The sequence below is a fragment of the Lygodium microphyllum genome, chromosome 5 (genome assembly GCF_053477565.2).
Source record: "Lygodium microphyllum isolate KBCC chromosome 5, Lygodium_microphyllum_v1.1.10, whole genome shotgun sequence".
In the NCBI taxonomy this organism is placed as follows: Eukaryota; Viridiplantae; Streptophyta; class Polypodiopsida; order Schizaeales; family Lygodiaceae; genus Lygodium; species Lygodium microphyllum.
Genome location: NC_141139.1, coordinates 19,071,629 through 19,097,612, shown reverse-complemented (window position 1 = coordinate 19,097,612; position 25,984 = coordinate 19,071,629). Strand labels below are relative to the sequence as shown.

Below are 25,984 nucleotides of genomic sequence, written 5' to 3'. Positions count from 1 at the left end.
CATTTTTAAAATGTTAAAAATGATAAGTATAAACAAGGTGATGTAATCATAAGGGCCTACCAAGATAAGATAAGAGTATAGGTTTAAAGGCCTAGTGAAGGGGAAGGGATTATGTAATCATAGAGAAAAGTAAATATCAATATAACATATAGAGGAAATCTTAACATGTTGCATTGTTAAAGCTTTCAAATCCCTAGGATTAAACTTTTGAAACATGAAAATCTCTATGCTATTTTCAATTAGATTAAAAACACATTGTGCCATTTTGAGCATAATGGGTATTTTAACCAACAATTAGAAGTTAGAAATGAACCTAATTTGCTTTGTATAGTTTAATAAGCCCATTAGATGAGGGTTCGTTTGCCACAGAGTATATGATGCATATAAGCATATGACTTGATGAGAATGAGTTTGCAATTTGCTTCTTATGTCTTTGTTCCACTATGTATTTTGAATCATTCATATTCTTTGGATGTATTTTGCACGAAAAAACCCAAAGAAATTAGATAAATATTAGATAATATGATACCTTAAGAGTCTTGATCCCTTATTTTGGATATCTCAATACCCTTCCAAAGTTGGATAAATCAAGGAGAATTGAGAACATGCATTTTAAGGTCTTACATGACTACATTTGATGATTCTATGATCATAGAAAGCTAGTGGAATAGCTTGAGATTTTTCCATCCTTATGTTGGATAAATCTAGTGTCTACATATCAAATCAAGGTATATCTTTGGTTACAAGAATATCCAAAATCATGAGCTCAATGTTGTTGGGCCTAAGTGCATATGTAGCTCCACACACACTCTCTCTCTCTCTCTCTCTCTCTCTCTCTCTCTCATGCTACACACCATAGATAGAGGGTATGAAGTCAAGGGCAGAAGTGGTCAAGGTAAGATTAACTCACATCCCCATTTTACATGAGATCAAAAAAGGATGTTGATGATATGCCATCGATCCTACCGTGTGGGACATGCTTGTTCTCTCGAGGTCAATGATCTAACCCTAGTCTATTTTAGTGTAGGGCTCCTCCATCTACATTAATAGCCACTTACGCCTCAATAAATACAACTCAAGATAGACCTACAGCTCCCTCTCTTGTTGTATAATGCGAAGGAATTGTTGCCATGCTATCCATTTGCACATAGGCCCCATGAGTCTTCCTTGGAGGCTAAAATTCTAAAACATGAGAACTTTTTTCTGTGATAACAAGAAATATTTATTATAGGAGATACATATTGCATTTCCTAGTCCACATCTTCCTAGACATCGCAATGGTTGTAGACAACTTCACCTAATAACTTAGCATATTGGGTTTAATTCCCACATAAAGATAGTCTTTTGTGTCTTGTGACTTTTCAGAGGCAGCATTTAGTTCACTTTATCTTTGAAATAGATGCCATTACTTATAAAGATCTCATCAACACTTCATACTCATTTACATAAAAAGTAATGTCACGATTTTGGATCCTCTATACAAGCATTAACATATAGCTAGAAAGCTAATACTCATTAACATATCTATAAAAGAATACTAGGTATAGAAAGTTAATTATAGACTCGTACATCTCATCATAATCTATGCACATATGTTTATCCACATGTTTAATCTATACTAGTATTGTCATCTTAGAATGAACCCATAACTCCAAATCTCACAAAAGCATTATCATGTTCCACATCCAAGATATCTTTAATAATATCCCTCTTTCATATGTAGACCATCATACACAGAAGCTCAACATACGTCAAAATTGAAGAAAATGCCAATCTTGCTCACAGATGTACAAAAACAACAAAAATATCAAGTGAAAATTTGTATCTAGGATTGAACATCATCCCTTTAACTACAATTTGCATAGTCAATTAGTCAAGATAGGATTGACCTCATCCACTTAACTACAATTTGCAAAGTCAATTAATCAAGATAAATAACATATAAATTAATTTGACATTAATTTATATGGTAATTAAATTTCCTAGTCAGTTACTTGAGTGACCTGTGAATTCATTCAGATGGAACAAGTTGACCCCTACGTCCAAGGATCTCAAGGTTTTACAACGCAACAAGAAGGGGTATTCCATCCATCATGGATGTGTGAAGGACTCCACTTGATGGGGAATTACCATAGGAAAGGAGAGACACTAGTTACCTGCTAAAATATATAACATACCTTGTTCTAGAACTATTTTCCTTATTTTTACCTGCTAAGGGAAAAAATCGTCAGTTGCTGCTGCTGTTGTTGCAGCAGATCATCGTTCTTCGTCTTGATCCCTTTCTTTAATCTTCAGAGGGACCTGCTCTTCATCTTCTGTGCCTGCCGGTGCAGGGGGTGCGCCCTTGGACTTGGTGGATGACTGCTGGTATAATATTCCACCTCCAATGCAACTCAATAATCCAAGTGTCCCTATTAAGCATGCATGGTTATCCCAGATAACAAGGTAGATAACAAGGTTGATAACGACTGTAAGAAGCTTTTTCATCACACCCAAAACAGTAAATCCAGTGGCAGAAATGCCCCTCCGGGTAGAGAAACCGAAGAACGAGATAGCCAGCCCAACGGCTCAAGATAATCCTACAGGAAGCCACACATTGAAGGAATACCAATCTATCGACTGCTTCAGCTTCTCATGACTGAGCTGCATGCCTTCTCCCATTATCAACAGCTCCAAAGGAAAGAGCAGCAAGGCCTCTAAGTTGTTGTACAGGACCAAACCCCGTGTTTGATGTAAACAAAATCTATCAACATGCTTGCTAAATATGCAATAGCCCAGGTGTAGGCATCCAGTCTGAGTGAACTGACGATCTGTAAGCACATAAAGCAAAGCACCTGCAAAAATAAATGACACCTAGAGACAGCCATGTCTTGGAGGAAGGCCATAGCTGCTTTAAATAGCAAGTCTCCCGTATTGCAACAAATATAGGAACCGCGGATCGGAACACGACAAAGGTATCAACATTTGCATGAAGGAGGAGCTCACTGTTTGTGAAAATGGAAAGGTAAAAACAAATGGCAGCAGCTAGGCGGTCCTGCTCAAGAAGGCCAAACCTTCCAAGTAGAAAAACCCCACCAGCACTAACAAAATATTGAAGGGCAGTCAGTGTGCCAGGAAAAGGGAACTTCATAATAGCCCACTTATTAATGACGGATAACAGAGATGCTGCAAGACAATATCCAATGGCAATGCCAACCACTGAAGCCTCACTTAGCCACAGTGACAACTTCTCCTTCCACCATGGTTAACAGTTGATTCCTCTTTTGGGAAAATAAAGGCATCATCACCAGGTTCAGGCATCTATGGAGGTTGACAGCGGTTAGATTCCCCTTCCTTTCCTCCCTCTCTCCCTCAGTTTTTCTCTCTTCTCTTGTATAAAAACATTTTCTTTCACTACTTCATTGACGTGCAGCATGAAGCCCCAGAACTGACAAAATTCCACCAGATGTCACAGATTGTAATGGTAATTCTCATGTAGCTGGTTAACCTACCCACAAGCTCTTCAAACTGGCCTGTTCTAATGCTTTCAACATGAGGAAGAGGAAGATGAAAAGGCTCCAGCTGAACTTCAAAAGACAGATTTGATCAATACTTAATCATAGCTTATGAAAGCCATGATTACTTGCAATAATCTCATCTTAGATGGCCGCGCCCCATGTCAGCGACCTGCATTGCATGCAAGAAGGGGGGGGGCGCGGGGCTTGGGACCTAATCCAACGCATGCTGGACGGGTCCAACGATGCAGGCACAGCAATGGCAGATGTAGTGAAGGAGATCAGCAACAGACATGCGAGTGATGGAGGCATGTCCGCATCAACACACGAGTCTAGGACAATGTCGTGATTGTTGTGAGTTTGGCTCAACATTTTAGCTCCTTACCAAGACCTAGGACCGTGCAATTGCCAAGGTTCTCACACTCCTATCATATGGTGGAATAGGAGGCTTGTGGGCGTGGATGGGATCAATGGAATACTGATCATTCGCATGTGTGGCTATCATTCTGAAAAAGAGAAGCGACCTGGATGCAGAATCAGCAACTCAAGGAGTCGACACTAGTGAAGTGGAGAAAGAAGAATCACTCGACACAAGCAAGGAATTCCAGCTTAGGTTGAGAGCTAATCCACAGGTGGTTGTTGATATACTTTCTTCTGTTTTGCTCAGAAACACGGAGGAGAAAATGGCTGGGGTGGGGAAGAAAATCACACTGGACTCTAAAAAGGTCTGCCATAATGTTCTCCGCTTTAATACTTGGGCAGTGCTTGCTTTCTTCACAGGCAAGCCTCCGAAGGCCATGGAGGTGGCCCCATGGTTTAATGCAATACTTAAGGATAATGGGCAAGTTGAACAGATCTATTATGGTGGCCCCGGGTCTTGGAGGTGGTCTTTAGTAATAGAGAATCTGCATAGAAGGTGCTTGGCCAAGAAATTTACTTTTGGGGGACTGGACCTTGTTTACATCATGGCATGAATGGCAACCGGTGGACCTGGGAAAGGACAATCTCAAGGAGTGCCCAATCTGGGTCGAAATTCCTGAGCTTCCTGTCTACCCTTTCAATCTTCTTCTGGACATTGCCCGTAGCTTGCACAAACCATTTTACATTCCTCCTCTGGCTAGCCCATTCCATAACCGACTATGCTTGCTATGGAATACAGGTGATGAAAAGCCAAGCTTCATCGAGCCGGATCTACCAACAGTGGGTAGTCTCAAGCTTAAACTGATGTGGAGTAAATTTGTGGGTGCATGCTACCATTGCGGTATGTGGGGTCACTACTTCAGAGTGTCCCAAGTTGGAGAAAGGTGAAATGGATGATACAGAAGAGCAAAAACAAACCTGGGCTGATGCAGCTAGAGCTAATCATCACCGTGATAAGGGAAAGGCTCCTATGGGTCCGAAGGAGAGCAACGGAGAAGGATGGTATACAGCTAGGAGCAGAAGAGAGGTAAAATGTGGCCAAGCAGAATATAGCAGTCCCTGAGAGCATGGCAGCCAATCCCCCACAAGTCAAAAACTTCTGGAATAAAGTTTCAATCTTGAGAAATGATAGAGGCAAAGGTAGTGCATTTGGTTATCTCCATAAAATTCCATTGTTAGACAAAGAGTTTCCAGGTATGGATGCCGAGGTTAGAACAGCTGCAGGAAAGAGTTACATGGGAATGTCTCTGGAAGGTAACGAGAATCGGTTTGCAGCTCAGTTCAATCAGGAAAAGCTCACTCTCAAGAGATTTCCAAGCGAAGAGATTGGGCCAAGGATCAACCCAGGCTGGAGTATGGGGAGAAGGGATTTGAGCATGAATCCGATTCTCCTCAAAATCTGGCTAATAGAACTAACTAAGGATCAAATAAAAATGACGACTGTTAATGTTAAGGGGCTCAATGGTGATGCCAAGAGGTATCTATGCTGGCAGTGGGTTTTTTCTAATGATCTCAATGTAATCATGGCACAGGAGCACAAACTCCGTAAGTGGAGTGGGCACCAGTTTTCTTATGAAAACTACACATGCTTTCTAAGTGGCTCTTCTCATGGATACTCAGGATGTATGTGTGTAGTGACGACGTCAAGGAATCCCAGCCTTGTGTACAGCTCAAATGACGGAGGCTCCATTATAGTTGCAATGGACTGGGGCAGTCAGCAAATTAACATGATCAATTATCTATGGTGCTCAAGACAGTAGAATGAGGAAAATACAATAGCACGTGCTGAGTGAGCTTGCTCCTGGCACTTACCTGATGGCGAGAGACTTTAATATGGTTATTATTCAAAGAGATGCCACCTTGCCATCTGCTATCATTGGTGGGGAGGAACTTGAGGCCTAGCGAAGAGCTGAAGATCATCTTAATCTTGTCGACTTGGTGGAGTACCTTAAGTCACCAGTCCATCCTACACATAATTCTCTGAGACATAAAAGCTACTCGAGCAGATTGGATAGGTGGTTCTGCAGTGGGTAGAGGATTGGGTTCCGGAGCTAGTAATGCCTATTGTAAGGCTAAATTTGTAGGCATGAATAAGAAGCTTATTGCTAACCCAAGGCACTTTAGGCAGGTTGCTTTTCAGTACACATTCAAAGGAACCTCAAAAGAGGATGTTGGAGGTAATGACTTTGACCCCTGGAGTAAAAACTTTCTAGCACTCTTCGACATATTATTTGTCTCCAAGGTACCTGGTTTTGTGAGGAGGAAAGGGCTCAGATCTCTTGAGCTAACTCAATGCTTCCTTAAGTGCCAATATAGCGAGGAGGGGGAGCTTCACGACCTTCAAGATAGAGCTGCTGAATGAAGTCCAGACAATTAGAAGGGCAACCCTTGTTAATGAGATGGAGAAGATTGCCTTGGCCTTCAATAGAAACTAATTCTTGATCCTAATTTTACATCACCCACCTTCGTCAAAAGCCTAATCAGGAGGAGAGGAAAGGAAAGCATATCGTTCTTGCAGTTTGACAATGGTACCTGGTCGGTTAACTGGAGCAAGAAGAGATTTGCCAATCACTGCAGGAATGTTTTCTCATCCCTTTACAGTAGAGACAATGGCTCCAATAATCAGCAGGCAACTGACAAATTACTTGACACAGTACCTAGAGTCATAACTCAGGCCGAAAATGATGCTATCTTAGGCCTATCCTCACTAGAAGAGCTTACTGAAGCACTGAAGGGACTAGGTGCCAACAAATCACCCAGTTTTGATGGGATGACAGTGGAGCTTCTGAAGGAGTATTGGCAAGAAATTGGCCCTCTAGTCACCTCATTGACTAACAAATACTGGACTGCAGGTAGGATGCCAGAGCCTTGGACTCAAAGCATGATCACGCTTGTCCCAAAGCAAAAGCAGAGCCTGAAAGTTTGTCCCTGGAGACCAATTCCTCTCATGAACATGCCGTACAAAATAGTGGCAAAAGCATTGGCCAATAGATTAATGCCAGTTTTGCAGAAACACAATAGTTGTCATCAGTATGGATTCATTAAAGGAAGGTTCCTATCTGACAATGTTCTTGATGCAATAATGGTAATTGAACAGGCAAAAGTAACTGGGCAGAAGGCTGTTTTTTTGCCATTGGATATTGAAAAAGATGTTGATAGAGTCAAGTGGCTCTTCATTCAGAAAGTCTTGGTTTTCCAAGAAAATTGCAGACCCTGCATACTTCCTTGCAGGTTGTGGGCAAGCATACCTCTCTTTTAATGGCTATCTACTTTCTCCCTTTGGAATTGAAAGGGGAGTAAGGCAAGGGTGCTCAGTCATCCCCTTACTCTTCACTGTTACAACTCACCCTCTGTTCTGTATGATGGAGGCTATGGCAGGTGAAGGCAGGTTGGTAGGAGTGAAATACGGACAAAGACAAATGCTGGGACAAGGCTCCATAGATGATCTACTCATGAGTTTGAAACCAAGTAAAGAAAATGTGGATAAAGCCATGGAGATCTTCAATCTTTACAGTGAAGCAGCTGGTTTCAAGATCAATCTTCACAAGTCATCTATGATCAGCGTGACAGAAGACCATCTAAAACCTGCAGTGGAGGGGAGGGATTATACATAGAGGATACATTTTAAGATACCTAGAGTTCCCATTGGAGTGGATATTAGTGAGATTAGTAGGACCTTCTGGGTCCTTAGCAAGCTGACGAAAAATATTAGGAGTTGGAACTAATTGGCCATTGCATGTCAAGCTTAAAATCTTAAAGACATTTGTGTATCCTGCTCTTCTCTTTTATTTTGACTCTAGTCAGTTGGGGTGCTTAGGAGAATAAAATTTGGGACCCAATGATTGGCAATCTCTTGTGTGGAAAGCATAGTAGTAATAGATGTGTGGCTCAAATTGTGATGCAGCATTTAAAGGCACCACTTGAGAAGGGAGGGCTTGGCCTTTCGGATCCACTGCCAATTTGTATTGCTATGCAGGCCAAACTCCTGACCAGATGTAGTAGCAAGGATGTGTCCTAGTCTTGTTCATTGAAGGGCATCTTAGTTCATTGTAACAAAAGGTTTTGCACCTCTTGGGGCTTATGCGGTGATGATGTGATCAAGTCATGGGCAGTTGGGAAAGTCAAGGCTAATGAGCTAATCACTAGCCTACTGTCATCATGGAAGCTAATCATGGAAAAGTCTACCAAGAATGTTTCAATAAAGATGCTTTCTCCCAAGGTAAATTTGCTTTGGTCATGGAGATTCACTCCCCCCCTAGCAGTAATGATTGACGGAGAAATTTGAAAATAGCTGAAGTTAGGTTCAATAAGGCAGACAATTGGATTCACACATCCAGGACTTTAATCTCATTTGAAGAGGTTGAAAGTTCTTCTAATCTCACCAATTTCTCTGAATTAGGCTGGGACCTTGTGAAGGGAAAATGCGTTGGTTTGGAGCTGAACAAATCCTTGGATCCCTTTCCTCCTTATCTGGAACTGGAAGGTGAAAGAATCCACTGTAAGGTTAAGACTAGAGTAATCAGAAGCATTTTGGATGGTTTGTCAATGGAAGGTCCTGACACACTCAAAAGATGGAATATTGGTCTATTTGAAGAAGACATAAAGAGCTCTCGGAAGAGGAAGGGAGCTCTCAAGTTTCCATTACAGGAAAAAGTTTTTTTATGAAGGGTCAAGCACAAGCAGTTGGTGATTCACTCAATTAGCAGTTTACGTTGTGTCTGATTTGGGAGGCCAGAACTAGTTCGCTCTTTCAAGGCCAAAGAATGAGCATCTCCTGGTCTGAAATTGTACCCAAAGTCCACTGGTGTTGGGATCTACTACGAAGTTGGATAACATGAGTATAATGACCTGGCGAGTATGCCTAACCTACATTGCTGGCCAATAGTCTTTCTGTAATTGTTATTTATTAATTAAATCATCTTTCCGCGTTTAAAAAACTTTGAGAACAGTAACACCATAACAAAAGGAAACATGCCTGCCCTTGGCAAGTAAAAGTGGAGACGCAAAATCTTGACCTAATTGTATGCTCCGCAACAACGGATAATTGAATGAATTGAACTAGCTTGCTTGCTACATAGCTAAATTTTCAACGTGTACAACATAGTCAAAATTAACAAAGTTATAGCCGAACTGCACGAACTGTATGAAATAGAGGAAACTGTAGGTAGCATTGAGCTTTTCTCACTCTAGAATTACAACTAATGACAAGACTTAAGAAACCTCCAATGCATCTTCTTACCATAATTGTTAGAAAAACTAAGCATATTGTTGTGAACAATGGTGGTGGGCGGCAGTGTTTACATCTTTTGCTTCCGGGGTGGGTTTACGACTATCAATGCAGCACAAGTGGCTCAGGTTGTTGCCACACTCTACCTTGCTTCCTTACAACCAGGAAGCCATTAGTTCTTGCTGGAGTAAAGCCAATGTCTGCATTGACAGAAAGAACCATGATAGAAAAACTGCTCAATCAAAGTCCTAAGTGCCATCATCTGATAGCCAGTTTTGTGAGGTTCCAGGCGAAGATCTCAGACACAAACGGACCTTGCTGGAAAGTTAGAAACAATAGTTGGCCCAAACACCAACTTTGCTGCACTTACAGTGGTTTAGATATCAGGCATTGATGTTTTTTAGACTGGAAATATAGTCATAAATGGAACTGAGACACTTATAGCTAATTTAATTCCTATTCATCTCCATAAATCGAATCTTCCCACATCATTGCAGCTGTCATAAGGCATTCCTGAAGAGCATTGAGATGCTCAAAAGAAAAGACCAGATAGTAGTCAAAATATTGAACCAAAGTTAGGGTTCCAAGTTCTCATTTAGTATGATCACTGCAAGAGAAGGCAGCAACCTTGCTTTCTCCACAGATCTCTAGCCTGAACCAAATTCTTTTTTTTTCCCCTTTTGCAACTTTGGCCAAAAGAAATTTGTGGATGGTATGATGTTGCTGTTGCTGTTGTTGCAGCAGATCATTGTTCTTCGTCTTGATTCCTTTCTTTAATCTTCAAAGGGACCTGCTCTTCATCTTCTGTGTCTACTGGTGCAGGGGGTGTGCCCTTGGGCTTGGTGGTTGACTGCTGATATAATATTCCACCTCCAATGCAAGTCAATAATCCAAGTGTCCCTATTAAAGATGCATGGTTATCCCAGATAACAAGGTTGATAATGACTGTAAGAAGCTTATTCACCACACCCAAAACAGTGAATCCAGTGGCAGAAATGCCCCTCCGGCAAGAGAAACCAAAGAATGAGATAGCCAGCCCAAAGGCACAAGATAATCCTACAGGAAGCCACACATCAAAGGAATACCAATCTATGGATTGCTTCAGCTTCTCATGACTGAGCTGCATGCCTTCTCCCATTATCAACAGCTCCAAAGGAAAGAGCAGCAAGGCCTCTAAGTTGTTGTACAGGACCAAACCCCATGTGTTGAGACCAATTGTCATAACAATGTGTTTAATGTAAACAAAATCTATCGACATGCTTGCTAAATATGCAATAGCCCAGGTGTAGGCATCCAGAGTGAACTGACGATCTGTAAGCACATAAAGCAAAGCACCTGCAAAAATGACACCTAGAGACAGCCATGTTTTGGAGGAAGGCCATGGCTGCTTTAAATAGCAAGTCTCCCCTACTGCAACAAATATAGGAACCGCCGATCGGAACACGATAAAGGTATCAACATTTGCATGAAGAAGGAGCTCACTGTTTGTGAAAATGGAAAGGTAAAAACAAATGGCAGCAGGTAAGAACTTTAGCATGATACGAAGATCTAGGCGGTCATGCTCAAGAAGGCCAAGCCTTCCAAGTAGAAAGACCCCACCAGCACTAACAAAATATTGAAGGGCAGTCAGTGTGCCAGGAAAAGGGAACTTCATAATAGCCCACTTATTAATGATGGATAACAGAGATGCTGCAAGACAATATCCAATGGCAATGCCAACTACTGAAGCCTCACTTGGCCACAGTGACAACTTCTCCTTCCACCATGGTTCATGTTTAACAGTTGGTTCCTCTTTTGGCAAAGCAAATGCATCATCACCAGGTTCAGGCATCTCTGGAGGTTGACAGTGGTTAGATTTCCCTTCCTTTCCTTCCTCTCTCCCTCAGTCCTCCTCTCTTATTTTGTATAAAAACATTATCTTTCACGATGTGCAGCATGAAGCCGCGAAACTGACAAAATTCCACCAGATGTACGCAGATTACAATGGTAATCCTCATGTAGCTGATTAACCTACCAACAAGCTCTTCAAACTGACCTGTTCCTTTGAAAAGGGAATGTTTAAATCTCCAATTGTGAGCCTCACTTAGAATAATGAGTGCTTATATCTGTTCTTAGTAATCTCACTTAGACGACAATGTGTAGACAAAAAAGGCCAAACCTTAAGTATCCGTGGGTCTAGAGGACTAAGATATTGTTGTGCCATTGGACCTGTGGCAGATAGGGAGGAGCTACTAATTTGTATCATGTCACATCAAGTCCCATATGTTCGGGGCCACATGTTTCACTACTGCATAGTAATCCATCCATTGAGGCCATAAAAAAGAGTAGTCAATGCAACATCTCTACTATCCTAGCTCAATAAAGCAAACTCATGTGTCATAATTATTCTTGCAAATGTTTGGTTAATCTCCTCCTCCATCACATGCATAGTGGTATATTGTGTGTATGGGAAAACCCTAACTTAAGTTCGGGCTAATACACAAAAGTACCTTGTAGGCTTGGGGAAGCTTGGAGCTGGCATACAGATTAGCGAGTTTAAAATCTAATTGTTAGTGTTTGCTAGTTTTCTGTTGTTGTTTGCAGTACTGAAAGATAGGATCTTAACAAAGTATTAGAGCCCACTTCTAGCTTTACATCTTCTAAAGGTAAAGAAGCTTGCTGAATTTCAAAACTATTTTAGGGTTGCTTGACATACCATGGTTAGCCAATTGAGGTCAGTTGGAAAAGAGAAGCTTAGAGAGGTTGACAAGCTGTTTTGGCAGTCTTGAGATTAGAATGGGTTGCAATTGCTATCATAGAGCAAGAAAGAGCTGGTCCATTGCTCAATGCTGCATAGCTACATACATAGAGAAGGCTCCCATTGAGGGCCCATGCTGTGAAAAGCATGGATCTAGAGCATGGCTATGATAGACGAAACACAAATACAATGTTCATGATGACAGATTAGAGAGACCAACTGTTACTCAAGTAAATTAGGTTCCAAGATGGAAGCTTGGACTCATAAACACAATCTTGAGTATGACACTAACTATGACTGAAAGGACAAGGTACAATGACATTACATTGAAAAAGTGAACAAAGTACATCATTATATAGTCTCTGACCTTTCTTGACTCTCCTCACTATGCATGTGGGATTCAAGACTTCTAGTCTTGGAGCATACATCATTTGTCATTTCTCAACACCCCCCTTAAATGATGAGTTCCTATACTTGCTGGCTTTTGCCTCCCCCTACATGATGACATGGCCCAAGAGACTAGCTCTTAGGCAACCTAGTTAAGTTAAAGCTTGAAACTTTATATCTTTGGTAAGGGTTTTGTTTTACAAAGTAAATCCACTAAGGGAATTAAAATCCACTATGGAAAAAATAATTTCTTCACAACAATCTGTTAGAGTTGTTGTTGATGGCGGAAGCATCTTCTTCTTCTTCTCTTTCATTCATGAACTGATTCTTCTAATGGTTACCATTCTGCACCTGTTGTGCTATTTTACAGTGGAAACATTCATTGGCTATATAGCCAATCTTACCACAATAATGACATGTCATCCGATCTTTGTTCTTGGCGTTGAATCCTCGGCCTCGACCTTTAGGTCCAGCAGCTCCTTTGGTATACAAGAGGTTTTCCCTGGAGAATGGGACACATCTTTTACATTCTTGTTCTTTTGTTTATTTTCTTCATCAAGAAGAGAGTACTCAAAATCTTTCTGTGATAAATTAGGTACATTGCTGAGAGTAGAGACAATATTTTCATAAGGATCCTGATTTACACTAGCAAGGAGTATAGCAATGGCTTCATCTTCATCTATTATTTTCTTCAGAGTGGCAAGTTGAGTTTTTAGACTTTGAATTTGTTAATATGCATAGTTATTGAACTACTGTTTTTTATGTCAAGCTTATAGAACTTCATTAACAACTTGACCTTAGAGTTTTTAGGTTGACTTCCAAAGATCCTATCAAGCTCATCCCAAGCCTTTTTAGCATCTCTGAAGCCAGAGATATGGTGCAATACACCCCAGGCAATGATGCCTAGAGCCTTATTGTTCATCTTTTTCCACTCCTTTGGGTCTGCTTCAACGAACCCGTCTTCATCATCTTCCTTCTTGCTATTTGCATCTCCTGCATCATCCTCAAACAGGTCCCACAAATCCTTCCACATAAGGTGGTACATGGTCTTCTCCTTCCAGGCATGAAAGCCTTCTCCATTGAACTTGGCTATTTGCTCAAGTTCTGCCATGTTGATTAGCTTCAAATAGCTGAGATAATACCAAAAAGTGAGTTGTCCAAGAACACTAGTAGATTAGTACGGAATAACACTAGTTGAGTATCAACAGATACAATACTTGAAGATTTAAAGATCTTTATGTTGAGCTCGATGTTGCTGGTGATTTTTCCCCTTCTTTTTGATTTGGTGGGAAAAAACTTGTTGAAAATTGCGTGAATCACCAAATCAGAGTTGTAGAAACTTCCTTGAGCTAAAAGAGGTGTGAAAATGAAGTGAAAAGAAAGCGAGGTGGAATGGGTATGGAGTCTTGGTCTTCTCTTGAATCTTTGTGGATAACTAAAAGCTTACTCGAGCACTTTTAGATCTGTAGTGAGCTACAGAGAGTGTAGCTCTGTGTGAGCAACAGAGGAAGAATTTTGGGGAATCCTCTTGGATGAGGTTAGCCCACTTGGGGGGCTACCAAAGCCCTATGGTGGCAACAAAGATTGCATCATGTACTGGTTGGCATGATATATGAACTACTACACAACGAAAACTGCACCAGATCTGTGAAAAACAACAATGTCGGCCATCATCATCAGCTATGTTAGGCTTTGAGGTGCTGAGAGGGTGCGCCTTGACCTGCAGAAGAAGTCTCCAGAAGGATGCAGAGCTTGAAATGACCTGGTTTGCTCACACTATCTCCTCCAAGGAGAGTAGGGCTGACAATCTGCAAGCACACACAAGGGCAGTAAGCAATAATTTGTGCAATGTTGGGCAATAGAGACCCCAATGTTCTACTGTAAAGTGACACAGAGATCCTTAGTGAGTCAGGAACACTTCTTCAGAAGGATATTGAAGAGATTTGGCTTGTGGAGGAAGATCTAGGAGCTCAAAGCAGGGTAGGTGTAGTCTACCTATGGCAGACATGAAGGTCAAGATGAAGTTGAAGTTGAAAATGGAGTCATGAGCTGGATGTAAACTGAACAGAGATCACTAGAGGTGAAGAGAAACTAGGGAAGCAGTGTATGGAGCTATGCCATGCTTAGCTGAGCTCTGATACCATGTGAAAAGCATGGATCTAGAGCATGGCTATGGTGGATTAAACACAAAGACAATGTTCATGATGACATAGATTAGAAAGACCAAATGTTACTGTTTTCACCTTGGGTAGTGTGGCTGCTGCATTGAGCATTGTGTTTATTCATTATTCAAACTTCTTTCATCATCTATGTCATTGTCTTTGTGTCGACCATAACTCTAATTGTGTTCTTTATCAATCTATGTGTTTGTCATACAATTGTTTTTGTATTCTATAGATGAGCATTTCTTTACATCCACCACTTTGGAGTATTCCCTTTAAGAAAAGTAGATGCTTTGCACACCTTGGACCACTCAATAGAATCTCCACTTGATAACACTATATTAAACTACCGAATAATAGCCAAAGCTAAGCTTTCATTTTATCCTACATCTTGTGAAAGGTTTCAAATTTTGCAGATTGTTCTCATCCTTTATAATCCTTGGCTTTCTCCCTAGGAGTGAGATCTTCATAAATAGATGGCTACAAAAATTTAGTTTGACTTGCACTACTGATTGTTTGGACATTGGGTGCTGAAGCTACATGATTTGGATCCATTACCAACATGTTTGGTAGTTGAGCTTGCACACCAATCTAGAAGCCTGATTGAGTGCCCGCATTTGAATATATCATATTCGGTGGTTTAGTTTGCCTACCTGCAAACACATTCCCCTCTAAACCTATAGGTTCATCACTAATAGGGCCTTGGCTCACAAACATTGGTTGTCGTAGCCTGAAACATTGAACCTCCACCAAAATAACTTGGATGAGTATATGGTGGCTACAGTGCATACTATACTTCCTAAAATTTATTACACTATCCATTAACTTTAGCACCCAGAATGCGAGTACTTTGTTGAAACAAAACACTCTGCAATAGTGGAATCATTATTTGCTGCACATCAACAAATTGGAACCCGATGGGTTGTCTCCCAGCCACACTCAAATCTTCAAATTAGTGTATCTTGTTGCCTCCCCTTTGTCAGCTTAGAAGGATCTTGCTGAACTAGAACACCCTACATAGCGGCATCACTGCGTGCAACCCATCAATGAATTGGAACTAAGTGGATTATCTCCCAACCACACTAACATCTTGGATCGGTGTATCTTGTTGCCAACTCAAAAGAACCCAACAATGTGGCAAATGTAGGTTTCTTCATAAGTTGGCAAAAGTCTCCACAGCATTGGGGAGCTAAGTAAACATGTCAACTACATTAAGCAATTGCACTTTGAATCAAGTATCATCATCTACATCAGCCCTTGTGGTCTCCCTAGACATTGAAGCAATATCATCCATCTAATCCTTATGCATCAAAAGACTGCGCTTGGATCCCTATGGTACATCATCAATAGTTTATCTAAAAGATCTCAATCCCTCAGAAAGGTCCTTGCTCCATTCCCTATGAGACATCCTTCTTGTTTGCTTTTCCATTTGCCTGAGTTTAAGACTTATCTACTTGCACTATAAGTGACCATGGACTCACCCCCTTAAGGAAGTTGGTGATATTCCAGCAATGGAACCATGAAAGGGACTTTTGGATGATCGAAGTACATTAAACTTTAACTTTGTAAGCAATTAAACACATAAATTCAGTAACTAAAGAGCAAAATAAAGACTGAAGCTAGAATGCTCCTACACCAAACATAAAGACAAATTGGACCCAAAGCTTGGCGCAATTCTGCATTTTTTCTTTCTTTATCATTATTGAAACATTGGTACAATGGTTCACGGATCTCCCTACTTTTGCACCCATCTCCAATTACCCTCACCAACCAAGACCAAAAGTACCACATCTAAACCAAACAAGTTGAGATTCCACATAGGCACATGAAGTCCAACTTACCCAACATTGCAACATCTGACTTGACAAAACTCTCCAAAAAGCCTCAAATCTCAAATAAAACTACTAGAATAGTCCCGAAATTGCTCAAAAAGCTCAAAAACAGCTTCACCTAAGTCCATTTCAGTTCCACAAAGCCCTAGAAAACTCCATTGAGGCTTGTAGAGTGCAGTGAATGCAGAAGCGTATTGAAAGGTGAGAAGGATCGAAGCTTGCTTAGAAGAGCTATGACGGGAGAGCAAGAGCAAGAAAGAGAGAGACACAAAATGGGAACTCTAACAATCACAATGTGTGACTGGGCCTTCTTTTATTCAAACTGTTACTAAAAGAATAAAGAATAAAGCGACGGTGACGGACGCTCACCACCTATAGTAGCAGTGGCAGGTATTGTCAATGTAGTAATACACGGGTCGCTAGGCAAAGGCGCATTTACCCCCAACAACCTCTCACTTAAAGGCGAATCTGCCCCAGTGAGGAGTGAAAAGAAAAAGAAAAGACAGTACAATGTACACATGTACAACAGGATGAGGAAAAACGTCATCTCATCCAATGCCCATCAATCTCCTGAGGAAGGCAAAGTGCTCAGTAGTAAGGCTTTTCGTAAGCATATCTGCAGGATTTTCGACAGTAGAAATCTTGACAAGGTCAACAGACCTCTCCTCCACGGCCCCACGTATGAAGTGATATCTCACCTCAATGTGTTTCATCTTCACATGGAAGACCAGATTCTTGGCTAGCTGAATAGCACTCATAAAATCCGAATGCAACGTAGGTATAGTATCAATCCCAAGGTCATGAACCAAACGGCCCACCATATGGCCTCCTTGCAAACCTCAGTGGCTACAACATACTCAATCTCAGTGGTAGAGAGCCGTACACTTCTGAACCCTGGACATCCAAGAGACAGCATCTCCAGCATAGATGAATACATAGCCAGAAGTGGACTTCCTACTATCTGCATATCCTGCATAATCAGAGTCTGTGTACCCCACAACTCTTGTATCCTGGCTGCCATAGCAAATACACATATTTGCTGTGTCTTTCAAGTACCTCATGATACCCTTCACGGCATCCCAATGTTTCTTGCAAGGTGTAGCCATATAGCGTGCCACAACACCAATTGCAAAGGCAATATCTGGACGAGTGGCTATCATGGCATATATCAAACTGTCCACGGTTGATGCATAAGGGATCTTGGCCATGTCGTCCCTTCGCTCATCTGTTTGTGGACAATCGGCCTGTGAGACCTTCACATAAGAAGGTAATGGACAGCCAATAGACTTTACGTCATGCATGCGGAAACGCTCAAGGACTTTATGAATGTACTCCCCTTGTGAGAGGTAGAATAGTCCCTCATGCCTATTACGCTTAATGCACATACCAAGAATGTGAGAGGCCTGTTCCAAATCCTTTATCTCAAAGCTCTTCTTTAGCTGAGATTTAAGAGCATCTAGCTCATCATGAGCTTTTTTTGCTATCAACGTATTATCCACATAAAGTACCAAAATAAGCAGTGAGCCATCACGAGCTTTCTTCGTGCAAAGACACGGATCCATAGCACTCCTACTGTAGCCCTGCGACTACATAAAGGCATCAAACTTATGATACCACTCCCTAAGTGCCTATTTCAAGCCATAAAGACTTTTCTTCAACTTGCACACGAGGTGCTCCCTGCCAGGTTCTACAAAGCCCTTAGGTTACTCCATGTATATCTCATCATGCAAATCCCCATGCAAGAATACAGTCTTAATATCCATCTGATACATGTCTAAGTCAAGCTGCACGACTAAGGCCAAAACTAAGCGTAGGGTGGTAATCTTGACCACAAGAGAAAAGACTTCATTAAAGTCAACTCCATGCTCCTGTTTAAAACCCTTAGCAACAAGTCTTGTCTTATAAGTCGGCTTGGAATGCCCAAGGATACTTTTCAACTTGTATACCCATTTGCATGGCAAAGCCTTCTTGCCCTTAGGCAATGCAACCAAATTTCAAGTCATATTCTTATGCAGGGAGTCCATCTCCGACTGCATAGCCCTCTCCCAGGAGTAACTGTCACCTCTGTGCATAGTCTTATCATAGGTGAGAGACTCTCCTGCATCTATAACCAAGACATAGTGCATCGAGGGCTTAAATCTATCAGACGAACATCTATCTCTAGTAGACTGTCTCATTGCAGGCTCTGCTACATGTCTAGCATCTTGTCCAACATCTTGGCCATGTATACCTACGGCTGATGCAGGATGTCCATCTGGCTATGCAGGTTGTACTGTAGCATGTGGCTCCTTCTGGAGTCTATGCATCTTGTCTTCATGGAAAACTACATCATGGCTGCGGATGACTTTCGGCACTTTCGGATTCCAGAGGCAGTAACCCATCTCGCATGCATCTCCATAGCCAAGGAAAATGCATTTGACACTCTTAGGATCCAGCTTAGTACGCTTATTCTTGGATACATGGCAGAATGTCTCGCATCCAAAGACACGTAGATGCGCATAAAACGCAGGTTTCCCAGTCCATACCTTCTCTGCAACTTGGAATTCCAAACCATTGGAAGGTGATCTATTTATAATATGCACAGTTATACTGACTGCCTTAGCCCAAAAGCTCTGTGATAGGCCTGCATGGCTAAGCATACTGCGTACACGTTCCTAGATGGTTCTCTTCATTCGCTTAGCCAAACCATTCTGGGGTGGAGTATAGGGGGCGGTCAACTGATGCTTAATACCCCTCTTGTCACATAGCTGCTCAAAGGCACGTGACACATATTCGCCCCCATTGTCAGTCCTAAGGCATTTCAGCCTATGTTCAGTCTGGTTCTCAATCAATGCAAGCCATCTCTGAAACACAAGCAAGACATCTAACTTAAGCTTAATGGGATAAGACCAAACTTTATGTGAAAAATCGTCCATAAATGTCACAAAATACTTTGCACTACCCATAGACTGACTAGGCATGGGCCCACAAACATCTGAATGTACCAATGCCAAGGGCTCATTCATGCATGTCCTACCAGACTTCTTATGCGTATTCCTAGTTTGTTTGCCATAAAGACAATGCTTACATGAATCAAAACATGCATAGTCAAGGGACAGTAAGTACTGCAAACCAAAAAGCATTTTCATTCTCTTCAAGGACATGGCTCCAATGGACATGCCAAAGAGATACATGTGGGATGGAACCTACAGATAAAACATGATCAATAGAGGATCCATCAACTACAAGAGAATAGAGGCTACAAACCTTGGCACCTCTAACAAGCACAAGTCTGTCACACGTGATTTTTCAAGCGAAATCCCCAAATGAAACATAAAACCTAGCATCAAGCTGCCCTATAGACATAAGACTGCATGTAAGCGCAGGTACATGACGTACATCCTGTAACAGAAAAGTATTGTTAGTAGAGAACTGCAGCCTGACATTCCCAATGCCAACAATAGCAAGTGACCTGTCATTACCCAAGCGAACTGAACCAGAGACAATGCGGTAGAAATGGAACCACTCACGACATGGTGTAACATGAAAGAAAGCACCAAAATCCAAAAGCTAGCACTGCGCATACATAGAGTGAACCTCGGTCAACGGCATAGCATCACAAGAACTAGTTGCAAGTATGTACTCCCAATCGAAGTCATCAGTCTGCAAGACATTTATCTCAATTTTCACACTGGATTTCGCAGGTACCATGCTGTGATCAGAGAACTTTCCCTGTACTTTGTCTTTCCCCTTCTCTTTGTGCAACTCATGACACTGTGGGCATATATGACCCTTCTTGCCGCAATGATGACATGTCACATTAGCATTTCTCCTACAAGACTTATTGCACGACTTACCACGTGACTTAGACCTAGACTTCTGCAAGTCTCTGCCACGGCCATTCTTTCCATTACCATCTCTGCCTCTAATAGTCAAAGCATGCCACACACGAGACATCCAAGTTCTTACGGTTAATCTCTTCTTACAGAAGAGCACTCTCTGCATCAGACAAGTTCAAAATAGTAGCAAGAGCACATAAGGCAATGCGAAATACATTCTATGACTCACTCAGAGTCCCAAGCAAAAACAATGGAGTAATCTCATCATTGAAGGTAATGCCTTGCGAAGTCAAGTTCTTGAGAATAGCATGGAACTTGCTCAAATGAGCAAACATCGTCATATTCTCTTTTATGCGCAGGTCCATAAGTTGCTTCAGCCAATACATTTGACTTGCTGCACTTTTCTTGTCATAGAGGTTCTTGATCTTATCCCAAAGCTGCCAAGCACTTTGTGCTTCCTCAACCACATTGTAATACACATGTTCAGTGAGAAACAATATGAGGGTGGACTTGCATAACTCATCAAGCTCATCCCATTCGTCATTAGTCATAGTTTCAAGCTGCTCGCCATGCATCCTTAGTGGCTTTATTTGCGATTTCTGCACCAATACCTGCCAAACTTGGCTCTTCCAATAGGTATAATTCGTACCATCAAGCTTAGTAATGTTGAAGACAGCACTATCAGTGGAAGAAGATGCCATACTGCAATCCAAAATAGTGTAGACAATTCAAAACTGCTTGCTGTTTTCTCTTGTAAACAGTCAAAATACCACCAAAACCAAGGCAAAATGACCACAAACTGATAGCTAATGATGCTACCTACCAAGTACCATCAAAAGCACATAAAATTAGGATGATTCAGCATGAAAAATACATCACAGTCCATGCATAACTGCTTATTGTAATAAATTACAACCAAGTATAATGAGAGCAAACTGTAGGCAAACTGAATGTACCAAGTCAACTACTGACTGTCAAAGCATAACCAATATCAAGCAAACATAAATTAGCATGTGACAGTCATACGGACATCGAGCAAACACCCAAGCATGTCAAATGAATCCGTCAGTAAGCCCGCACACCCCCTGTGTAATAGGGCAAAGTGTACACAACACTTGCAAGACCTGACACAAATAGGTGTATGCTCAGGGAGTGCAAAGGCAAAATCAGCCCAAGTACATCTGTGAAGACCACGGCATATCAACCATGCAACATCCAAGTGAAGATCCCAATCTCAAGTATCCAAATGCTCAAGTAGCATAGACCGCCTGCTCGATGTCGGTCAAGCATCCAAAGACGCTCCCACTGGCACAAAAGCCGTAAATATCCAGCAAGGAAGCTCAACAAGGGCATATGAGAGCACTAGTGCGAGAAGATCCAAATCAAGTATCAATAAGACCTCATGAGCATATAGACCATATAGCATCCGTACATAGCATCCATAGACATCAAGCATATAAACGCTGTAACTCTAGCAAGCCAAAAAATAAAGCTAGCTTCGAGCAATCAAATGTCAAGCCCAAGTAAGGCTCAGTAGCATCTAAGTCCAAACAATGTAACGGACATGTAATAGTGGCATAGGCCAAGCATGTCAAGACCGATCAGACATAAGCAAAGTACATGCCATAAGAACATCAAAGATAGAGATCCAAATGCTATGCGAAGCGAGCTCAAGCTCAACCAATGATCCAAGAGCAAATCCAAGCTCTATGTCAATCCTCGAGAGTCACTACATCAATGTATATCTCCAAAGCATATCCCGATTCTAAGAGGCATAAGCAAACATGAAGTAATAGGCTTTAGCCCAAAAATCAGTCCAAGATCATGGCAATACATATGCTTTGCATCCCCCAACAATCGGTCATCACTAGGTATCAAACCGCTTAACTAGTAAACACCAAACAAGCATAGCCATCAACTGCTAGTGTAGCATTGACATTTAATGTCTGTAAGCTGCTGTAAACTGGTTCAAAACAGTGCTACAAGACCTCAAATCAGTGTTCAAGGCTCGAGAGGCTTCAAAACTGTTGAAAGAGGGGAGAGAGAGACAGGGATGGAGCTAACAGAGAACCATCAGGTTCTTCTTCTTCTCTTTCATTATTCAACACTAGAGTAATACCCACACTACAAAGAGTAACCTAGTGTAAGTGTAACTAGACTGACTAACTCACTGACTAACTCTAGTCAGGTCACCGACTAGCTAAACCGACTTATTCAATGTAGTCACATGCAGACAGCTACACACTAGCTGTCACAGATGTCGGTCATACATAAAGACGGGCAGACGGGAGAGCTTGACTTCTAACACTCCCCCTCAAGCTCAAGACATCATCTGCACACCAAGTAGCTGTCTAAAACCACAAAAATTATCTTTACCCAGAGACTTGGTAAAGATATCTGCAACTTGCTCATCAGTCCTCACATGCATGAGATCAACCTTTCCTACAAGAACCATCTCTCGAATGAAGTGATAGTGTACCTCTATGTGTTTTGTCCTGGCATGGTAAACTGGATTTATGGCCAGGAGTACACTACTAAGATTGTCGCATAACAATATCACTGGAGCATCAATCTGTATATCCAAGTCAGCCATAAGCTTGAGCAGCCATGCAATCTCACATGCTGCCAATGCAACTCCCCTGTACTCAGCCTCAGTACTGGATAAAGCAACCGTAGGCTGCTTCTTGCTACTCCAGCCGATCATGCCGCTACCAAAGCCAAAAGCATAGCCACTCGTAGACCGTCTGTCAAATGAGCATCCTGCCCAATCTGCATCTGTGTATCCAATCAGTGTCAAGGGCTTATCTCTGACATAGAACAGCCCATAGTCTATAGTGGACTTAACATACCTCATGATGCGTCTAGCTGCATCCAAGTGCAGCTTCCTCGGCTTCTGCATAAACTGGCTTATCAGCCCTACAGTATAGCTCAACTCAGGCCTAGTGATGGTTAAGTAAATCAGACCGCCAACCATCTGCCTGTACATAGTCACATCTTCAACTTCAGCCCCAGTGTTCATGTCTAGCTTTACATTCTGATCCAGAGGTGTATCCAGTGGTTTGCATTCAGCCATGCCATACTTCTTAAGCATTTCCATGGCATAGTGCTTCTGCATCAGCCATAAACCATTTTCAGCTGGTACAACCTCAATACCCAAGAAATACTCCAATTCTCCTAGATCTTTCATGTCAAATTCAGATTTCAGCATCTGCATTGCATGCTTAATTCCCATGTCATCATCTCCAGTAATTATCAGGTCATCAACATATATGACCAGCACTACCAAGCCACTGTCAGTCTTCTTTGTGAACAGGCTGTGATCAGCCCTGCCAACAACAAATCCAAGGCTTTGCAAGTAGCTGCTGATCCTAGCATGCCAGGCTCTCGGAGCCTGCTTCAGCCCATACAGCGCCTTTTTCAGCCTGCACACATAATGCTGAAAATCAGGGTGCTCATACCCTTTCGGCTGAACCATATATACATCCTCTGCTAAATCACCGTTGAGGAATGCATTCTTGACATCCATCTGCTGCAATTTCCAGCCTTTTGCAGCAGCCAAGGCAATTACTGTACGTATGGTTGCCATCTTTGCAACTGGGCTAAATGTTTCATCATAATCCAATCTATATTGTTGAGCATATCATTTAGCAACCAGCCTGGCTTTGTATCTTTCCACACTGCCATCAGACTTACATTTGATTTTATAGACCCATTTGCAACCAATGGTCTTTTTCCCATCAGGCAGTGGCATCAGATCCCAAGTCTGATTTTCAGCCAAGGCATTCATCTCTTCGTCCATAGCATTGCACCAATTTTCATCCTTTACTGCTTCAGCATAAATACCTGGTTCTTTGATCTCCATCACTTTTGTCATGTAAGCATAGTGCTTTGCAGCATAACCAGTGTACGTAAACCTGTCAACAGGTCTCCTGATCCTCTCTGATCTCCTAAGCTGTGGCTCACTCTGAGCTTGCCTCTCATGAGGCGGCACATAATGGCTCTGCCTAGCACCTGGCGTCATAACAGACGGAATCCCCAGTTCGCTGTCTAAGCTGTCACTGCTCGATGACTCATAGCCTGCTATGAGTGGTCATGTCACATCCTCAAAAACCTTTTCTTTTCCTTTTCCCTTGTCATTTCTCCCCCTCACTGACATGTCCATGTCAGTGGTCATAGAATTACGGTTCCGTAAGCGTCCTGACCAAGGACTCACTGCGGAAGATACATCTGCTGTCTGACCACTCATAGAAGTACTCTCTGCAGGAGTATTTTCAGCATGATTCATACTAGGTGCTCCATCAGTAGACACCACAACCGGATTCCCATACCACGATGCTAACTCATCAAAGACTACATCTCTGCTGATGAGTGTCTCATGCATAGAAGGTACATAATACTTGTATGCTTTCCGTTCCTGTGCATATCCCAAAAATACACTCTTCACTGCCTTAGGATCCAATTTCTTCCTCTTCTCATCCAATATATGCACATACGCAATACATCCAAAGACTTTCAAGTGCCTGATGTCAGGTCTATGACCATACAGTTTCTCATAAGAGGTGACTGCATGTATTCCTGCTATAGGAGTGCGATTCAGCACATAAACCGCAGTCATTACTGCTTCAGCCCAATAGGCATTAGGCAAACACTTCTCATTTAGCATAGCTCTTGCTGACTCCATTAAGACTCTGTTCTTCTGTTCTGCAACACCGTTCTGCTGCGGTGTATAGCTACATGTGAGCTGCCTTCTGATCCCATACTTGTCAAGATATCTGTCAAATTCTTTGGATACATATTCACCTCCTCCATCTGATCTCAAGCATGATATGTAGCAGCCAAGTTCATTTTCAACATGTTTTTTAAAGTCTCTAAAGACTTCAAACACCTCATCTTTATGCTTCCAAATGTACAGCCAAGTGTACTTGCTGAAATCATCAATAAATGAGACATAGTACCGTGCACCTCCAAAAGACGTATTATTGCGATGGTCCCCAGACATCAGAGTGCACCAACTGCAAAGGCCTAGTGCTGTTTTGTACATGTCTCATGAAAGGAAATCGTGCCTGCTTCCCAAACTGACATGCAAGACACACATGCCCAAAGTCATTATACTTGAATTTCGGTGATCCAAGTACGACTACCTTCTGCTGCATGGATTTCAGCTTCTGTACATTTACATGTCCAATTCTCTTGTGCCAAATCTCTACATCTCTGATGGCACTCTCATCATGAGCAAACATAGCTGCTTTAAATTCAGGAATGGTCGCTTCCAAAGTAAACATCCTGCCATCCCTTCTGCCCTTGGCAATTAGCTTGCAGCCATTTCCATACTCCTCAATGAAACATCCATCCTTGTTAAACCTCACTTGCAGATTCTATTCTGCCATTTGACCCACAAACAACAAATTCTTCGTTATGGTCGGTACATGTAAGACATCATGCAGGCCTTTCTTCTTGCCATCAGGCATCATCAATGGAACAATCCCTTTATGCTTTATGTCATGTTGGGTGTCATCCCCAGTACATACATGACCATGTGTACCTGCAACCATCTCATCAAACCACTCTCCATGCGGAGTCATGTGGTTTGACACACCAGAGTCAATGTACCACCTGTCATCTCTGTTCTGCCTTGACGCAGTCTTGGACACATGCTGCATGGCAAAGAGTCTATCAACCTGATCATCCTGACCACCACTAGAGGATGCATAATGCCCATGCTGTTTCCCTTTTGCCTTCATGTCATTCTGCTTTTTGTAACATTCCTTCGCTATGTGCCCATACCTGCCACAATAATGGCAATCTTTGTCCCTGTTGGAGTGATCAGAAGACTGCCAAGATCCAGATCCCCCTCCTCTTCCTCGAGGTGATCTCCCTCTGCATCTAAAACCACCACATCCTCGCTGG

General features: G+C 42.0%; 1 protein-coding gene and 1 pseudogene across 2 annotated transcripts in view; both read right to left on the bottom strand.

The window, feature by feature from the left end:
• Positions 1 to 1,876: 1,876 nt before the first annotated feature.
• Positions 1,877 to 3,238, bottom strand: LOC148035568 (GDP-mannose transporter GONST3 pseudogene; annotated as a pseudogene).
• Positions 3,179 to 25,984, bottom strand: part of LOC148035567 (GDP-mannose transporter GONST3-like) — a 41,633-nt gene continuing 18,827 nt past the window's right edge. The window contains exons 2-3 of one of the 2 annotated variants that reach the window (XR_015690842.1): positions 9,154 to 10,974; positions 3,179 to 3,300 (exon numbers count right to left, since the gene is read on the bottom strand). Coding sequence is in view for 1 of the 2 variants with exons in the window: in XM_087677526.1 (XP_087533652.1) it covers positions 9,887 to 10,972 (1,086 nt within the window). In the remaining variant the exon portion in view is untranslated. Of the gene's footprint in view, positions 3,301 to 9,023; positions 10,975 to 25,984 lie in introns of those variants that run through there. The other variant, XM_087677526.1, reaches the window with a different exon arrangement.